Source organism: Mirounga angustirostris, unplaced genomic scaffold, assembly GCF_029215605.1.
Source record: "Mirounga angustirostris isolate CCGP_5_RB_7025 unplaced genomic scaffold, mMirAng1.0.hap1 SCAF_15, whole genome shotgun sequence".
NCBI classification, from domain to species: Eukaryota; Metazoa; Chordata; class Mammalia; order Carnivora; family Phocidae; genus Mirounga; species Mirounga angustirostris.
Window position 1 is genome coordinate 63276390 of NW_026991723.1, and position 14033 is coordinate 63290422.

The 14033-nt window shown below is 38.9% G+C and overlaps 1 protein-coding gene across 7 annotated transcripts in view; it reads right to left on the minus strand.

Annotated features, from left to right (window-relative positions):
• The window catches only part of TEX10 (testis expressed 10), a 103834-nt gene that overhangs the window by 76942 nt on the left and 12859 nt on the right, over positions 1-14033 (minus strand). For all 7 annotated transcript variants that reach the window (XR_010407935.1, XR_010407934.1, XR_010407933.1 and 4 more), the window contains one exon: positions 13538-13650. Coding sequence is in view for 4 of the 7 variants with exons in the window: in XM_064580118.1 (XP_064436188.1) it covers positions 13538-13650 (113 nt within the window). In the remaining 3 variants the exon portion in view is untranslated. The remainder of the gene's footprint in view (positions 1-13537; positions 13651-14033) is intronic.

Genomic DNA, 14033 nt, shown 5'->3' on the forward strand with positions numbered 1-14033 from the left:
GGGGATGGTGGGAATTGGAGGAATCAAAAGTTTTAGCACTGGTGACTGGATAAATGAAGGAGCAGAGATCCAGAAAATAAATATTACTTTTGATATGTGGAGCTTGTAGTGTCTCTGGTATAATTCCACGCAGAGATAGCCAACAGACAACTCAAAGTACAAGTCTGACACCAGAAGAAGTCCAAGCTATTTAATGAAAATTACTCACATGGCCACGCCTAGCTGCAAAAGCAGCAGGAAATCCAGTTATTTTGTATAGAGCTATTCCTAGCTAAACACTGGAATTTAAGAAAGGAATGAATGAGAATGGGACAGATAACTAGTAGTCTACACACCACAAACCCAAATTACTACAAGGTTTTTTGCCAAATTGCCCAGTGCCCCAAACCAAAGCACATTTTAACATTAACTAGACCACACAAAAACTTAATTGCCACATTTCTTCAGAAGTAGAGCTTCCCAAGATCTACCCTAGGTTTATCTCAAGCAGCATAATCTATTACTGTCTGGAAGTTCTCAATGGACACTTCAAACTTGGGAGAATTCATTCTGCTCCTCCAATACTTTATACAAATTTTTAAGGACTAAATATGCCAACCATCAATTCTATAAGGGAAGCACGTTAATGCGGATACTCCAATTTTCAGTAACAGTAATGTAGGTGGATTACAAACTAATCCCCTTCCTGAAAACAACATTAAAACCAGATGAAATCATTTTTTAAAAACCTCAAAAGTATTCAAGAGCTAAGAAGATAGGGCGCCTGGGTGGCTCAGTTGGTTAAGCGACTGCCTTTGGCTCAGGTCATAATCCTGGAGTCCCTGGATCGAGTCCCGCATCGGGCTCCCTGCTCGGCAGGGAGTCTGCTTCTCCCTCTGACCCTCCCCCTTCTCATGTGCTCTCTCATTCTCTCTCTCAAATAAATAAATAAAATCTTAAAAAAAAAAAAAAAAAAAGGAGCTAAGAAGATAATGAACATTTTACTGGGTCCCAACATCTATGAAAAAAAAGCAAGATACTAGCACTCAAGGCTTTGTCCTTAGGGTAAATGCCAATTCCAAAGAAAAAGCTGCAAAACTGATGTAACCTTTTAGTGGCCTCACGGAAAAATCAGAGCCCAGGGCCTGCCAAACATGGGGACTTTCATATATTATCCAGGGAAAGGTGAACTGGAAATAGAAACAGCTCTTAGATAAAACTTAATTCCAATTTTGCTCTATACCAGTGGTTTAAATAACAATTCCTCCCAACTAGTTCAACACAATTCAAATCAAAATCCCAGCATTCTATCTGTAGTCGTCAATAAATTGATTCTGAAGTTTATATGGAAAGGCGAAAGACCTAAAATGCCCAACCCAAGACTGAGGCAGAACAAAGCGGGAGGACTCATTCTACCCAATTTCAAGAGTACAACTACAGTAATCAAGACATCATGGAATCGGTAAAAGAACAGACACATACAGATTAATGGAACAAAGAACTCCAAACAGACCCACAAAAATCTAATCAACTAATCTCTAACAAAAGAGCAAAACCAATTCAATGGAGAAAGGATGGTCTTTTCAACAAATGGTGCTGGGAGCAAATGGACAGAAATTATACAAATGAAAAAACAAAAACTCAGTGGATTTGTATCTGAGCTCAGCTAAACAAAGCTTAATAATTAAAAGCTCGCGGGTATGAGGTAAAAAAGAAAGAAAAATAGAAGATTCAGTAAGTAGGTCTAACATATGTTTAATCAGTCTTTACCAGAAAGGAAAAAAATGGGACTGCAGTAATGCTTTTAAAGCTAATTAGAATTTATCAGATCTGTTTAAAGAGATTTCATTCGAGATTTAAGATTTGATTTTTCTTTTTTTTTTTTAAAGATTTTTTATTTATTTATTTGACAGAGAGAGAGACAGCGAGAGAGGGAACACAAGCAAGGGGAGTGTGAGAGGGAGAAGCAGGCTTCCCGCGGAGCAGGGAGCTCGATGCGGGGCTCAATCCCAGGACCCTGGGATCATGACCTGAGCCGAGGGCAGACGCTTAACGACTGAGCCACCCAGGCACCCCGGGGTTCAGTGAACTTCTTAAATACGAGATCTTAGGGGCGCCTGCGTGGCTCAGTCGTTAAGCGTCTGCCCTCGGCTCAGGTCATGATCCCAGGGTCCTGGGATTGAGCCCCGCATCGAGCTCCCTGCTCCGCGGGAAGCCTGCTTCTCCCTCTCACACTCCCCTTGCTTGTGTTCCCTCTCTCGCTGTCTCTCTCTCTGTCAAATAAATAAATAAAAAATCTTTAAAAAAAAAAAAAAGTTCACTGAACCCCAAGGAGCATAAAAAAATAAAAAAAATAAAAAAACCCACCTGGATATATCATTGTGAAACTGCAGAAAATAAAAAGAAAAATCATGGGGAGTGGGAACAGGAATTTTGTAAACTAACAACAGTTAGACTCATAGCTGACTTCTTAATACAGCAATGAAAATCAGCAGAGAGTAAAGTCAGTGTGCTCAAAGAAGTGCCAAACCTAGAGTATTACACTCTGCTAAAACACTCTCTAGAAATGAAGAAAAAATATTATTTTTAGACAAAACAAACAAAACACAACCTCCAGCAGATTCTAAATGATCCCAGATGGATGGAAACAGATATATGAAAAAATGAAGAGCAAAAAAACAGAAAATACATTAATAAAACTCAGGTGGTGGATACAAGTTCTCCAAAATACTAATTTTTGATGGAAAGCTCAAATGTTATCATTGGCACAAATACTGTCAGGTGTTTTCTTGGAATTGACAGGCTCTTTGTTCATTTTGAGAAAATAACTGCCAAATACCCAAGTCTGAATAACCATAGTTTGTCTGTCACTCATTCTTTCAAGTTAAAATTGTGTCTGTCACAGAAAGTACTCACAAGTATAATAATCACAAAAATGTATTTCTTGAGACAAACATCATCCTGTATATGCAGCCAAAATATTTTACCCCAGTTCCCCCATTTCATCACACTGAATATGGGAAAAAAAAAAAAAGTGTTCTCAAGGGTCATGACTTAATAAAATTAGTAATTTTTACTGCTTCATTAAGGACCTTTTTATGTGAAAGTGGCTCTGGCTTGTTCTTTTAAACTGTGAGTGCACAGTGATGAAGAATACAATGTTTTACTAGTACAGTTTGGTGCCACTGCCTTAGTTGATGCTAAGATACTGGCAGTTTTACCCACCACTGTTTTTGTACCATCGGTGTAAATGTCAGAAAAATCAAAAAGGCAAATAATGTCTTAATATAATTGTAAAAATAGTCTAACTTTATAGACCCAGAGGTCACAGACCACCCTTTGAGAACTGTTTCTTAGATAAATGACGTAAGAGTAAGCCAGCTAACTATAACTGTCTCACAATAGCAACAATGGTCTACTGTTCATAGGATATCCCAGTAACCTTCCCTCCCCCATACCCAACCAAATTTGTTCTGTTTATCTTAAGGTTCTCCCAAAGTAATACCTATCTCTAAGAATTTCAGATTTTGAAAAAGAAAAAAAAGAAAGAAGAATTTCAGATTCTGGATTTTCAGTGGCATCCTTATTTAAACCAGTTAGGAAAATGTTCTATATATTAACACATTGAACAAAGTTCCTTTTTACCAAATAAACTTTACACTGTTCCAGATGATCTTTTCTTTTACCCTTAACAAAGATTTCTATTCAATTTAACTTTAGGAAACTCAAATTTCTTCTACAGATAAAACTGCAAGTCAATTTCCTTTTGAATTCTGCCTCCTTACATACTCAATTCCTGCTCCACTCTTTCTCTGGGCCCTATTCTGTCCTTATTTTCCCAAAAAAAAATCTATTTGGTAGTAATTTTTTCTAAAATTTAATCATTCACATACTGTCTGAATATTTACTGTTTCTTTAATATAGCTCACTTTTTAAAGACAAATAGAATTTCTAAAAGAAACCTGTCAATACCATAAGCAGAAAACCAATCTTTCCTAATACATTTTGCAATAAATTCCCAACGACCCAACCAGCACTTAATCAACCTCAACTTGCCAAATCAAAGCTCTCCATTAACTCTCGAAAAATAAACTAATTTTCCCAGCATAATAGTAAATCTTCCCAACTAGCAGACTACTGTAGTCAGTAGTGAACTTCTGCTCTCACAAGTTGATTTGTAGGCCAAAGGCAAGACTTAACTGTATTGTAAACAGAAAAGATTCGGGGCCCCCAACAGAAGACAAGACACAGCTTTCATGACACAAGTCATTTTAGGTCCCCAGCTATTTTCCTATTTTCCCTGGTCAATACCCCACTGGCTCTACCAGCCTAAGCACATCCTAGGAGGTGTCAAAATAACAAAGAAATACAAAAACCTCAGTAGTTAAGGATTTTAAGGGAACGAGAGGAATGCAAAACTAACAGGCCAGTAAATAGGCTAACCGTAACAGAAATAATAAATCAGTGGTGAAACTCCCAGTGCTGTTTCAAAAGCAAGCAAGGCCCTGCATTCCTTACCTAAGATAAGGAGCTCAAGACTCCATCGTTTATACCCTAAGAGCTTGCCCGAAGCCCCTTCCCCTGTCTGACAGTTATCTCTGCTTCATTATAATGTTAAAGTCTCCACCCCAGGAGGGACACAAGGTTCATAACATAGCATGCATGTACAGGCATGCTTCCTAATAATTCCTGCACAAACTTACGCCTGCCTTCACATGTGATGACAAAGCTCCCCTTTCTCAATATTCATCCTAAACCCTAAATAAGAAGAACGTGATCACCCATACTCAGGGAATCAAGGCTTTGGAAGTTATTCCCCATGATCTCCTTATCTGCAGCAAATAGGTTCTGTTGTGTGACAACTCCACCTGGTGTAATCTCTATATGTAACCCACCAAGGAGTGAACTCATGTTATTTCGGTTACAGTATTTGTTCCCAGTACATATTAGAATTACCTTGTTGGAATAATCACCACATAGATTAATAAATTTTGAGCACAAAAAGAAGTTTTCTTAGGGGCACGTGGGTGGCTCAGTCCATTAAGCGTCCGACTCTTGATTTCGGCTTGGGTCATGAGATTAAGCCCCACATTGGGCTCTGCGCTCACTGTTGAGTCTGCTTAAGATTCTCCTCCCTCTCTCCAATCTCCCTATGCCCTTCCCCCTGTTCTCACACTCTCTTTAAAATAAATAAAATCTTTAAAAGAAAAAGAAAGAGGGTGACTGGGTGGCTCAGTCAGTAAAGCGTCTGCCTTCAGCTCAAGTTATGACCTCAGGGTCCTGAGATCGAGCCCCGCGTCGGGCTCTCTGTTCAGTGGGGAGCCTGCTTCCCCCTCTCCCACTCCCCCTGCTTATGTTCCCTCTCTTGCTGTCAATTAAATAAATAAATAAAAATCTTAAAAAAAAGTTTTCTGAGAGAGGACTAGACTGCATTTTTTTAAATGTCAATATTTCCAATGACAAAATTATAGCCTTTGATATAAATGAAAGAATTGAAAGCAGGGACTCAAATGGACATGTGAAGATCAATATTCATTATTCACAGTAACCAAAAGGTAAAAACCACCCAAACATCATCCACTGATAGATCAACAGATTAACAAAATATGGTATATACGTACAATGGAGTATTATTTACCCTTAAAAAGGAAGAAAACTTGGAAGCAACCAAGAGGTCCTTCAGTAAGTGCGAGAATGGATACATAAACTGTGATACATCCATACAACGGAACATTATTTAGCACTTAAAGAGTTCTCAAGTGATGAAAAAAACATGGGGAAGGGAAGGATGAATAGGCAGAGAACAGAGGATTTTTAGGACAGTGAAACTATCCTATATGATACTATTACGGTGGATAAATGTTATTATATATTTGTCAAAACTCACAGAATTTGTAATACCAACAGTGAACCCTAAGGTAAACTATGGATTTGGGATGAAAATGATGTGTCAATGTAGGTTCATAGATTGCAACAAATGTTTAAATCTGGTGCAGGATGCCAACAGTGAGGAAAGCTATGTATTTCTGGGAGCAGGAGTACATGACAATTCTGTACTTTCTGCTCAACTTTACTATGAAACTAAAACTGCTCTAAAAAATCCAATCTATTTTTTTAAAAGTGAAAAAAATGCTGGTACATGCTACAATATGGATGAACTCTGAAGACATTTTCCTAAGTGAAATTAAGCCAGACACAAAAGGAAAAATATTTTCTGGTTCTGCTTATATGAGGTACCTAGAAGAGTCAAATTAAGAGAGACAAAAAGTAGAACAGTGGTTCCCAGGAGCTGGTGATAGGGGACTGCGGTGAGTTATTGTTTCATGGGTACAGACTTCCAGTTTGGGAAGATGAAAATAATTCTGGAAATGGATGGTGGTGATGGCTGCATAACAATGTAAATATACTTAATACTACTGAACCATACACTTTAAATGATTAAAAAGGTCAAATTTCATGTTATGTGTATCCTACCACAATAAAAATCAATAATATCCTTTGTAACTCTGTATTTTAACTGCAGATGAAAAATTTAGACATCAGGTCAAAAATTAACTGGGGTTACAATGTTGTCTCCCCTAACTTTAACTTGTGTTGCCCTCCACAGGTTATCTACTAAGTATTCAATGCAGCTCCTTATGGAAATAAGAGAGAAGTCCAGTGTTCCTGAAAATGAATCCCTGGGAAATCTTCTGAAGAATAAGCTAGCTATATTGCCAAACTACTTTTGCTAAAAATTCCACAACTGCAAAGTCAGCTGGGAATATGACAGAATAGGAGGACACTAAGCTTGCCTCCTCCCATGGATACAACTAGATAACACCAGTATCAGTGTAAATTACCCAGGAAACCACCGAAGAAGACTGGCAGAACAAATTCCACAACTAAAGTCAAGGAAGGGGCCACATTAAAGAAAACAAGAAGAGCAAAGACACGGTCTGGAAGCAAAATGGACCATGGCCATTTGACACAATGGAGAGGGAGGTGGTGGCATGGAGAAGGGCAGAAAACAGACTTTCACACTGTGAAGTCCACAAACTGGGAGGATGAATCTCCAGAATATTTGCCTTTGAAAGTGAGTTCTCAAAACTAGCAGAACTTAAAGCCTGGAATTTTAGAAATTGCCGGACTCGGCTCTGTCAGAGCCCAGAAGGCGTTAGGAAGCAGAGTTCAGCGATAAAAGAGATGGCAAGACAAAGAGCCCCTGCAGATATAGTGCAGAACCAGCAAGTGGAAAACTCCAGGGGCAGACAGGAGGGAGAGTGATTTGCTCATCTCAGAGCATGGTCAAGAGAAGCACAGGGAGACTCTAGGAACAAAGGACATGGCAGACACCATTTCCCTCCCCACCCCCCAGCAAAAACAATGGCCACCTGCGGGAACCAGCGTGGTGCCAACCACTCCTAACTTGCTTCCACCAAGTTTATTCACATTCCAACCCACCCCCCACCCCCCGCCACCCCATCAGCAGATATGCCCTTCTTAGTCACACTGGCCTGAATCCAAGAGCTGCAGGCCCCTCCCCCAGAAGCCCAGCACAAACCCTGACAATGCCACATCTCCTGACACCCAGGAGGACCTCAGTTCTGGCAGTGGCAGACTTTTACAAGCAGACCACCACACACCTTGTTAAAATGTGCCCAAACCCTGCCGGGGATCAAACACTGCACACAATATGCCAAGAGAGCCTATGTAAACTACACTGAAGGAAAGAGGCCAAGACTAAACAGGAGAGCACATGCAACACACATAGGAGACACTCTGAAGCACCAGGCCCTGGGAAACCAGGACCTCTTCTTCATAAGGCAAACCACAGCAAGAGACCAAAATGAAGCAAATACAAGTAATATGCCTGATAGAGAATTTAAAATAACAATTATGAAAATACCAGACTGGAGAAAAGAGTGGAAGACATCATAGAAACTGTTAATACAGAGATAAAAAAGAACCAATCAGAGATCAAGAACACAGTAAATGAAATTTAAAATACACTCGATGGAAGAAACAGCAGGCTAAACGAAGCAGGGGAATGAATTAACAACGTGGAAGGCAGAGTAATAGAAAGTAACAAGCTGGGGCGCCTGGGTGGCTCAGTCGTTGAGCGTCTGCCTTCGACTCAGGTCATGATCCCAGGGTTCTGGGATCGAGCCCCGCATCGGGCTCCTTGCTCCGCGGGAGGCCTGCTTCTCCCTCTCCCACTCCCTCTGCTTGTGTTCCTGCTCTCACTGTCCCTCTCTCTGTCAAATAAATAAATAAAATATTAAAAAAAAAAAAAAAAGTAACAAGCTGAGCAAAGGAAAGAAAATTATGCAAACCGAGAAAAGTCTTAGGGAATACAATGACTCCATCAAGCATAATAACATCTGCATTATAGGGATCTCAGAAGAGAGAGAAAAGGGAGAAAATTTATTTGAAGAAATAATAACTGAAAACTTCCCTACTCTGGGGAAGGAAACAGAGATCCAGATTCAGGAAGCACAGAGATTCCACCCCTCCTCCAAATTCAACCCAAGGCCATCCACACCAAGACACATAGTAATTAAAATGGCAAAAACTAGTGATAAAGACAAAATTTTAAAAGCAGAAAGAGAAAAAAAAGTCAGTTACATAAAAGGGAAATCCCATAACGCTAATAGTGAATTTTTCAGCAGAAACCTTGCAGGCCAGAAGGGACTGGGGCAAGATATATTCAAAGCACTGAAAGGGAAAAATGTGCAGCCAAGAATACTCTATTCAGCAAGGTTATCATTCAGAACAGAAGGATAGATAAAGCGTTTCCCAAACAAAAACTAAAGTAGTTCATGATCAGTAAACCAGCCTATAAGAAATATTAAAGGGGACTCTCTGAATGGCAACAAAGACCTTATGAGAATATAAAAAGTAAAAATCAGAGGGGGCGCCGGGATGGCTCAGTCAATTGAGGGTCTGACTCTTGATCTTGGCTCAGGTCATGATCTCCAGGTCAAGAGATCGAGCCTGGCATAGGACTCCACACTCAGCAGAGTCTGCTTGAGTTTCTCTCCTTCTGCCCCTCTGCCACCACTCTTGCAGGAGCACTCTCGCACCCTCCCTAAAATCAATCAATCAATCAAATTAAAAACTCAAAAGCAGTAAGAATAAATGTATTTGTAAAAATCAGTTAAGGGAGAGTACCTGGCTGTCTCAGTCAGTTAAGTGTCTGCCTTTGGCTCAGGTCATGATCCCAGGGTCCTGGGATGAAGCCCCATGTGGGGGAAATCCCTGCTCAGCAGGGAGCCTGCTTCTCCCTTTCCCTCTGCCTACCACACCCCCTTGCGAGCACAAGCAAGGGGGTGTGGTAGGCAGAGGGAAAGGGAGAAGCATTTACAATTGCACCACAACAATTTACATTTACAATTGCACCACAACAATTATATGATCAATTAATCTTCGACAAAGGAGGAATGAATATACAATAGGAAAAAGATAGTGTCTTTCAACAAATGGTGTTGGGAAAACTGGACAATCTTAAAAAAAATAAATCAGTCAAGGGATTCATAAAATAAAAGGATATTTTATATGAAACCATATACCTGAAACGTGGGAGGGAGAGGAGTAAAGCACAGGTTTAAACTTAAGCAACAACTAATATAGACTCCTATATCTACAAATCTAATGGTATGTACAAATCTATGTTATGTACAAATCTTATGGTAACCACAAATCAAAAATCTGTAATAGCAAAGAATAAAGGGAAAGGAATCCAACTATATTACTAAAGAAAACCAACAAACCATGAAAGAGAGCAAGACAAAAAAAGATCAGAGAAAATCTCCAGAAACAACCGCGAAACAAGTTACAAATTGGCAATTAAGTACATACCTCAGTAATTACTTTGAATGTAAATGAACTAAATGCTCCAATCAAAAGACACAGGGTGACAAAGTGGATAAAAAAAACAAGACTCAGGGGCGCCTGGGTGGCTCAGTTGGTTGAGCGACTGCCTTCGGCTCAGGTCATGATCCTGGAGTCCCGGGATCGAGTCCCGCATCGGGCTCCCTGCTCGGCGGGGGGGTCTGCTTCTCCCTCTGACCCTCTTCCCGCTCGTGCTGTCTCTCATTCTCTCTCTCTCAAATAAATAAATAAAATCTTTAAAAAAAAAAAAAAAAAAAAAAACAAGACTCAGGGCGCCTGGGTGGCTCAGATGATTGAGCATCTGCCTTCAGCTCAGGTCATGATCCCAGGGTCCTGGGATCAAGCCCCGCATCGGGCTCCCTGCTTGGCGGGGAGCCTGCTTCTCCCTCTCCCTCTACTGTTCCCCCTGCTTGTGCTCTCACTGTCAAATAAATAAATAAAATCTTTTTAAAAAAAGATTTTATTTATTTGACAGAGGGAGAACATAAGCAAAGGTAGCAGCAGGCAGAGGGGAGAGGGAGAGGCAGGCTCCCCACTGAGCAGGGAGCCCGATGCGGGGCTTGGGGTCGAAGGCAGACGCTCAAAGACTGAGCCACCCAGGTGCCCTCAACAATATATTTTTAAAGTATCATATACTACGATCAGGTGGGATTTAGTCCCAGGAGGCAATGGTGGTTTAACATTCGCAAAACAAGATGCGCCTGGGTCGTTCAGTCGGTTGGACGTCTGCCTTCAGCTCAGGTCATGATCCCAGGGTCCTGGGATTAAGTCCCACTTTGGGCTCCCTGCTCAGCAGGGAGTTTGCTTCTTCCTCTCCCTCTGATGCTCCCCCTACTTCTGATCTCTCACTCTCTCTCTCAAATAAATAAATAAAGTCTTTAAAAAATATATACATATGTTTGCAAAACAAGGGGCACCTGGCTGGCTCAACTGGTAGAGCATCAACTCTTGATCTTGGGGTCGAGTTCAAGCCCCACGTTGAGTGTGGAGCCCACTTTAAAAAAATAAAATGTTAAAAAATATATATTCACAAAACAATGTGATACATCACATCAATTAAAGGATAAAAACCATATGCACATTTCAGCAGGTGGAGAAAAAGCATCTGATCAAGAACAATATCCATTCATGATAAAAATCCTCAATAAAGTCCAGAAGAAACATAGCTCAACATAATAAAGTCCTTATATGAAAAACCCACAGCCAACATCATACTCAATGGTGAAAAACTGAGAGCTTTTCCTGTAAACTCAAAAACAAGACAAGGATATCCACTCTCACCCCCTTTTTTTCAACATGGTAATGAAGTCCTAGCCACAGCAATTAGACAACATAAAGAAATAAAAGGCATCCAAGTTGTTAAAGAAATAAAACTCTATTTGCAGATGACATAATACTATATATAGAAAACCCTGAAGACTCCACCCAGAAACTACTAGAACTGATATATGAATTCAGTAAAGTCACAGGATACAAAATCAATGAACAGAACCCTACTGCATTCTTATACACTATTAATGAAGCAAGCAGAAAGTGAAATTAAGAAAACAATCCCATTTACAATTGCACCACATAATAAAGTATCTTGGAACAAACTTAACCAAAGAGGTGAAAGACCTGTACTCTGAAAACTTTAAAAACACTGATGAAAGAAATTCAAGACAATGCAAAAAACTGGAAAGACATTCCATCCATGCTCATGGGTTGGAAGAACAAATATTGTTAAAATTTCTGTACTACACAAAGCAATCTACAGATTTAATGCAATCCCTATCAAAATACCAACAGTATTTTTCACAGAACTAGAACAAACAATCCTAAAATTTGTATAGAATCACAAAAGACCTCGAATACCCAAAGCAATCTTGAAAAACAAAAACAAAACTAGAGGTATCACAATTCCAGTTACACTCAAAGTTATATTGCAAAGTGGTAGTAAAACAGTATGATAATGGCATTAGACACATATATCAATGGACTAGAGCAGGAAAACCAGAAATACACCAACAATTATATGGTCAATTAATCTTCGACAAAGGAGGAATGAATATAGAATAGGAAAAAGATAGTGTCTTTCAACAAATGGTGTTGGGAAAACTGGACAGCTACACACAAGAGAATGAAACTGGACCACTTTCTTACACTATACACAAAAATAAATTCAAACTGAATTGAAAACCTAAATGTGAGACCTGAAACCATAAAAATCCTTGAAGAGAGCACAGGCAGTAATCTGACATGGACTGTAACAACATTTTTCTAGATGTCTCCTGAGGCAAGGGAAATAAAAGCAAAAATAAACTACTGGGACATCAAAATAAAGCTTCTGCACAGAAAAAGCAACGATCAACAAAACTAAAAAGCAACCTACAGAATGGGAGAAGATATTTGCAAATGAGGGGCGCCTGGGTGGCTCAGTCGTTAAGTGTCTGCCTTGGGCTGTCATGGTCTCAGGGTCCTGGGATGGAGCCCCGCATCAGGCTCCCTGCTCTGTGGGGAGCCTACTTCTCCCTCTCCCACTCCCCCTGCTTGTGTTCCCTATCTCGCTGTGTCTCTGTCAAATAAATGAATAAAATCTAAAAAAAAAAAAAAAAGATATTTGCAAATGACATATCCAGTAAAGGGTTAGTATCCACAATATATAAAGAACTGATACAATCAATACCTAAAAAACAAATAATCCAATTAAAAATGAGCAGAAAACATGAACAGAAATTTCAAGACATCCAGATGGCCAACAAGCACACAAAAAGATGCTCAACATCACTCACTGTCAGGGAAATGCAAACCAAAACTACAATGAGATATCACCTTACACCTGTCAGAATGGCTAAAATCAAAAACACAAGAAACAGGTGCTCGTGAGGATGTAGGAAAAAAAGAGCACCCACACGCTGCTAGTGGGAATGCAAGCTGGTGCAGTCACTGTGGAAAACAGTATGGAGGTTGCTGAAAAAATTAAAACTAGAACTACCCTATGATCCAGAAATCACACTAGTGAATATTTACACCAAAAACACAAAAAAACTAATTCAAAGGGACACACACACCCCATGTTTACATTATTTACAACAGCCAAACTATGGAAGCGGTCCATCGATAATGAATGGAAACCACTTTATAGAAACACAGGCCCACCTCAAGAAGCAAGAAAATTTTATTAGATAACTTGTTTTTACATTTATTTGCTCTCACTTGAGGTAAACATTTTAAACAGTTTCCAGGCTTACAATTTTAAACTCCATCTTCTAATCCATAAGCCTTTGTGTTTTTTTCCTCCCATTATCCCTCTTACTGATACTGATACTAGTTTCATTACCATTTTCCTCATACATAAATGATACAACTAGATGACCTTTAAGATACTCTCGCTTAGAGATTACATAGTACCTCTCCCAAATATTCAGGTCAACAAATTTTATTAAATTATTTACATAATTTGATATCTGATACTCACTTTGCATAAAATATTCACTATTTTTAAAAATTAAAAGAAATGAAAATTTTAAGGCTTAAAGTGACTTGTTCAAGATTAGCCATACTACTGCTACTTTTAGTTTTATTTCACAAAATTTAGATATGAACCCCTCACAGTGTAGAAAGTTCCAGTTTAAGGCTAATTATATTTTAGTAATTTCAGGTTAAAAAATTTTTCAAGTCTATACAGTGGAAGGAATCACAATACCTTTTATTTGTCTCTTTCCTTTTGTGCTTGGTTATTTCTTTTAAGGCATATGGAAAATGACTCATAAAATGGTGTTTGAAATCAATAAGATAATTCTTTCGAAGCCACGACTCCTATTAAAATAAGCGAGTATTAGAAAATCTATAAGAAACAATTATTTAAAATAATCAAATTTAAGCAGAAATTTGACTTAATATTCAACTATAAATTTACGGTTATAATAAACCTTTTGTTCATGATAGAAGACGTAAATAAATTTTAAAATCAGAATAAAATATTAGGGCATCCAATTCTCACCCATAGATCTTTTTGGTGCTTAGTAATTATCTTGCATTTTATCTACTGTTTAAGAGAATAAAAAGGGAGAAAATAAGATGTAAGAAAATTCTTAATCTGAACCACTAATGCAATATATATAAAAAATATACATAAAAAATATATCAGAAAGTCTTCTCCTAATGTTCTATTTATACAGTAACTATATCCCAGGAATTCT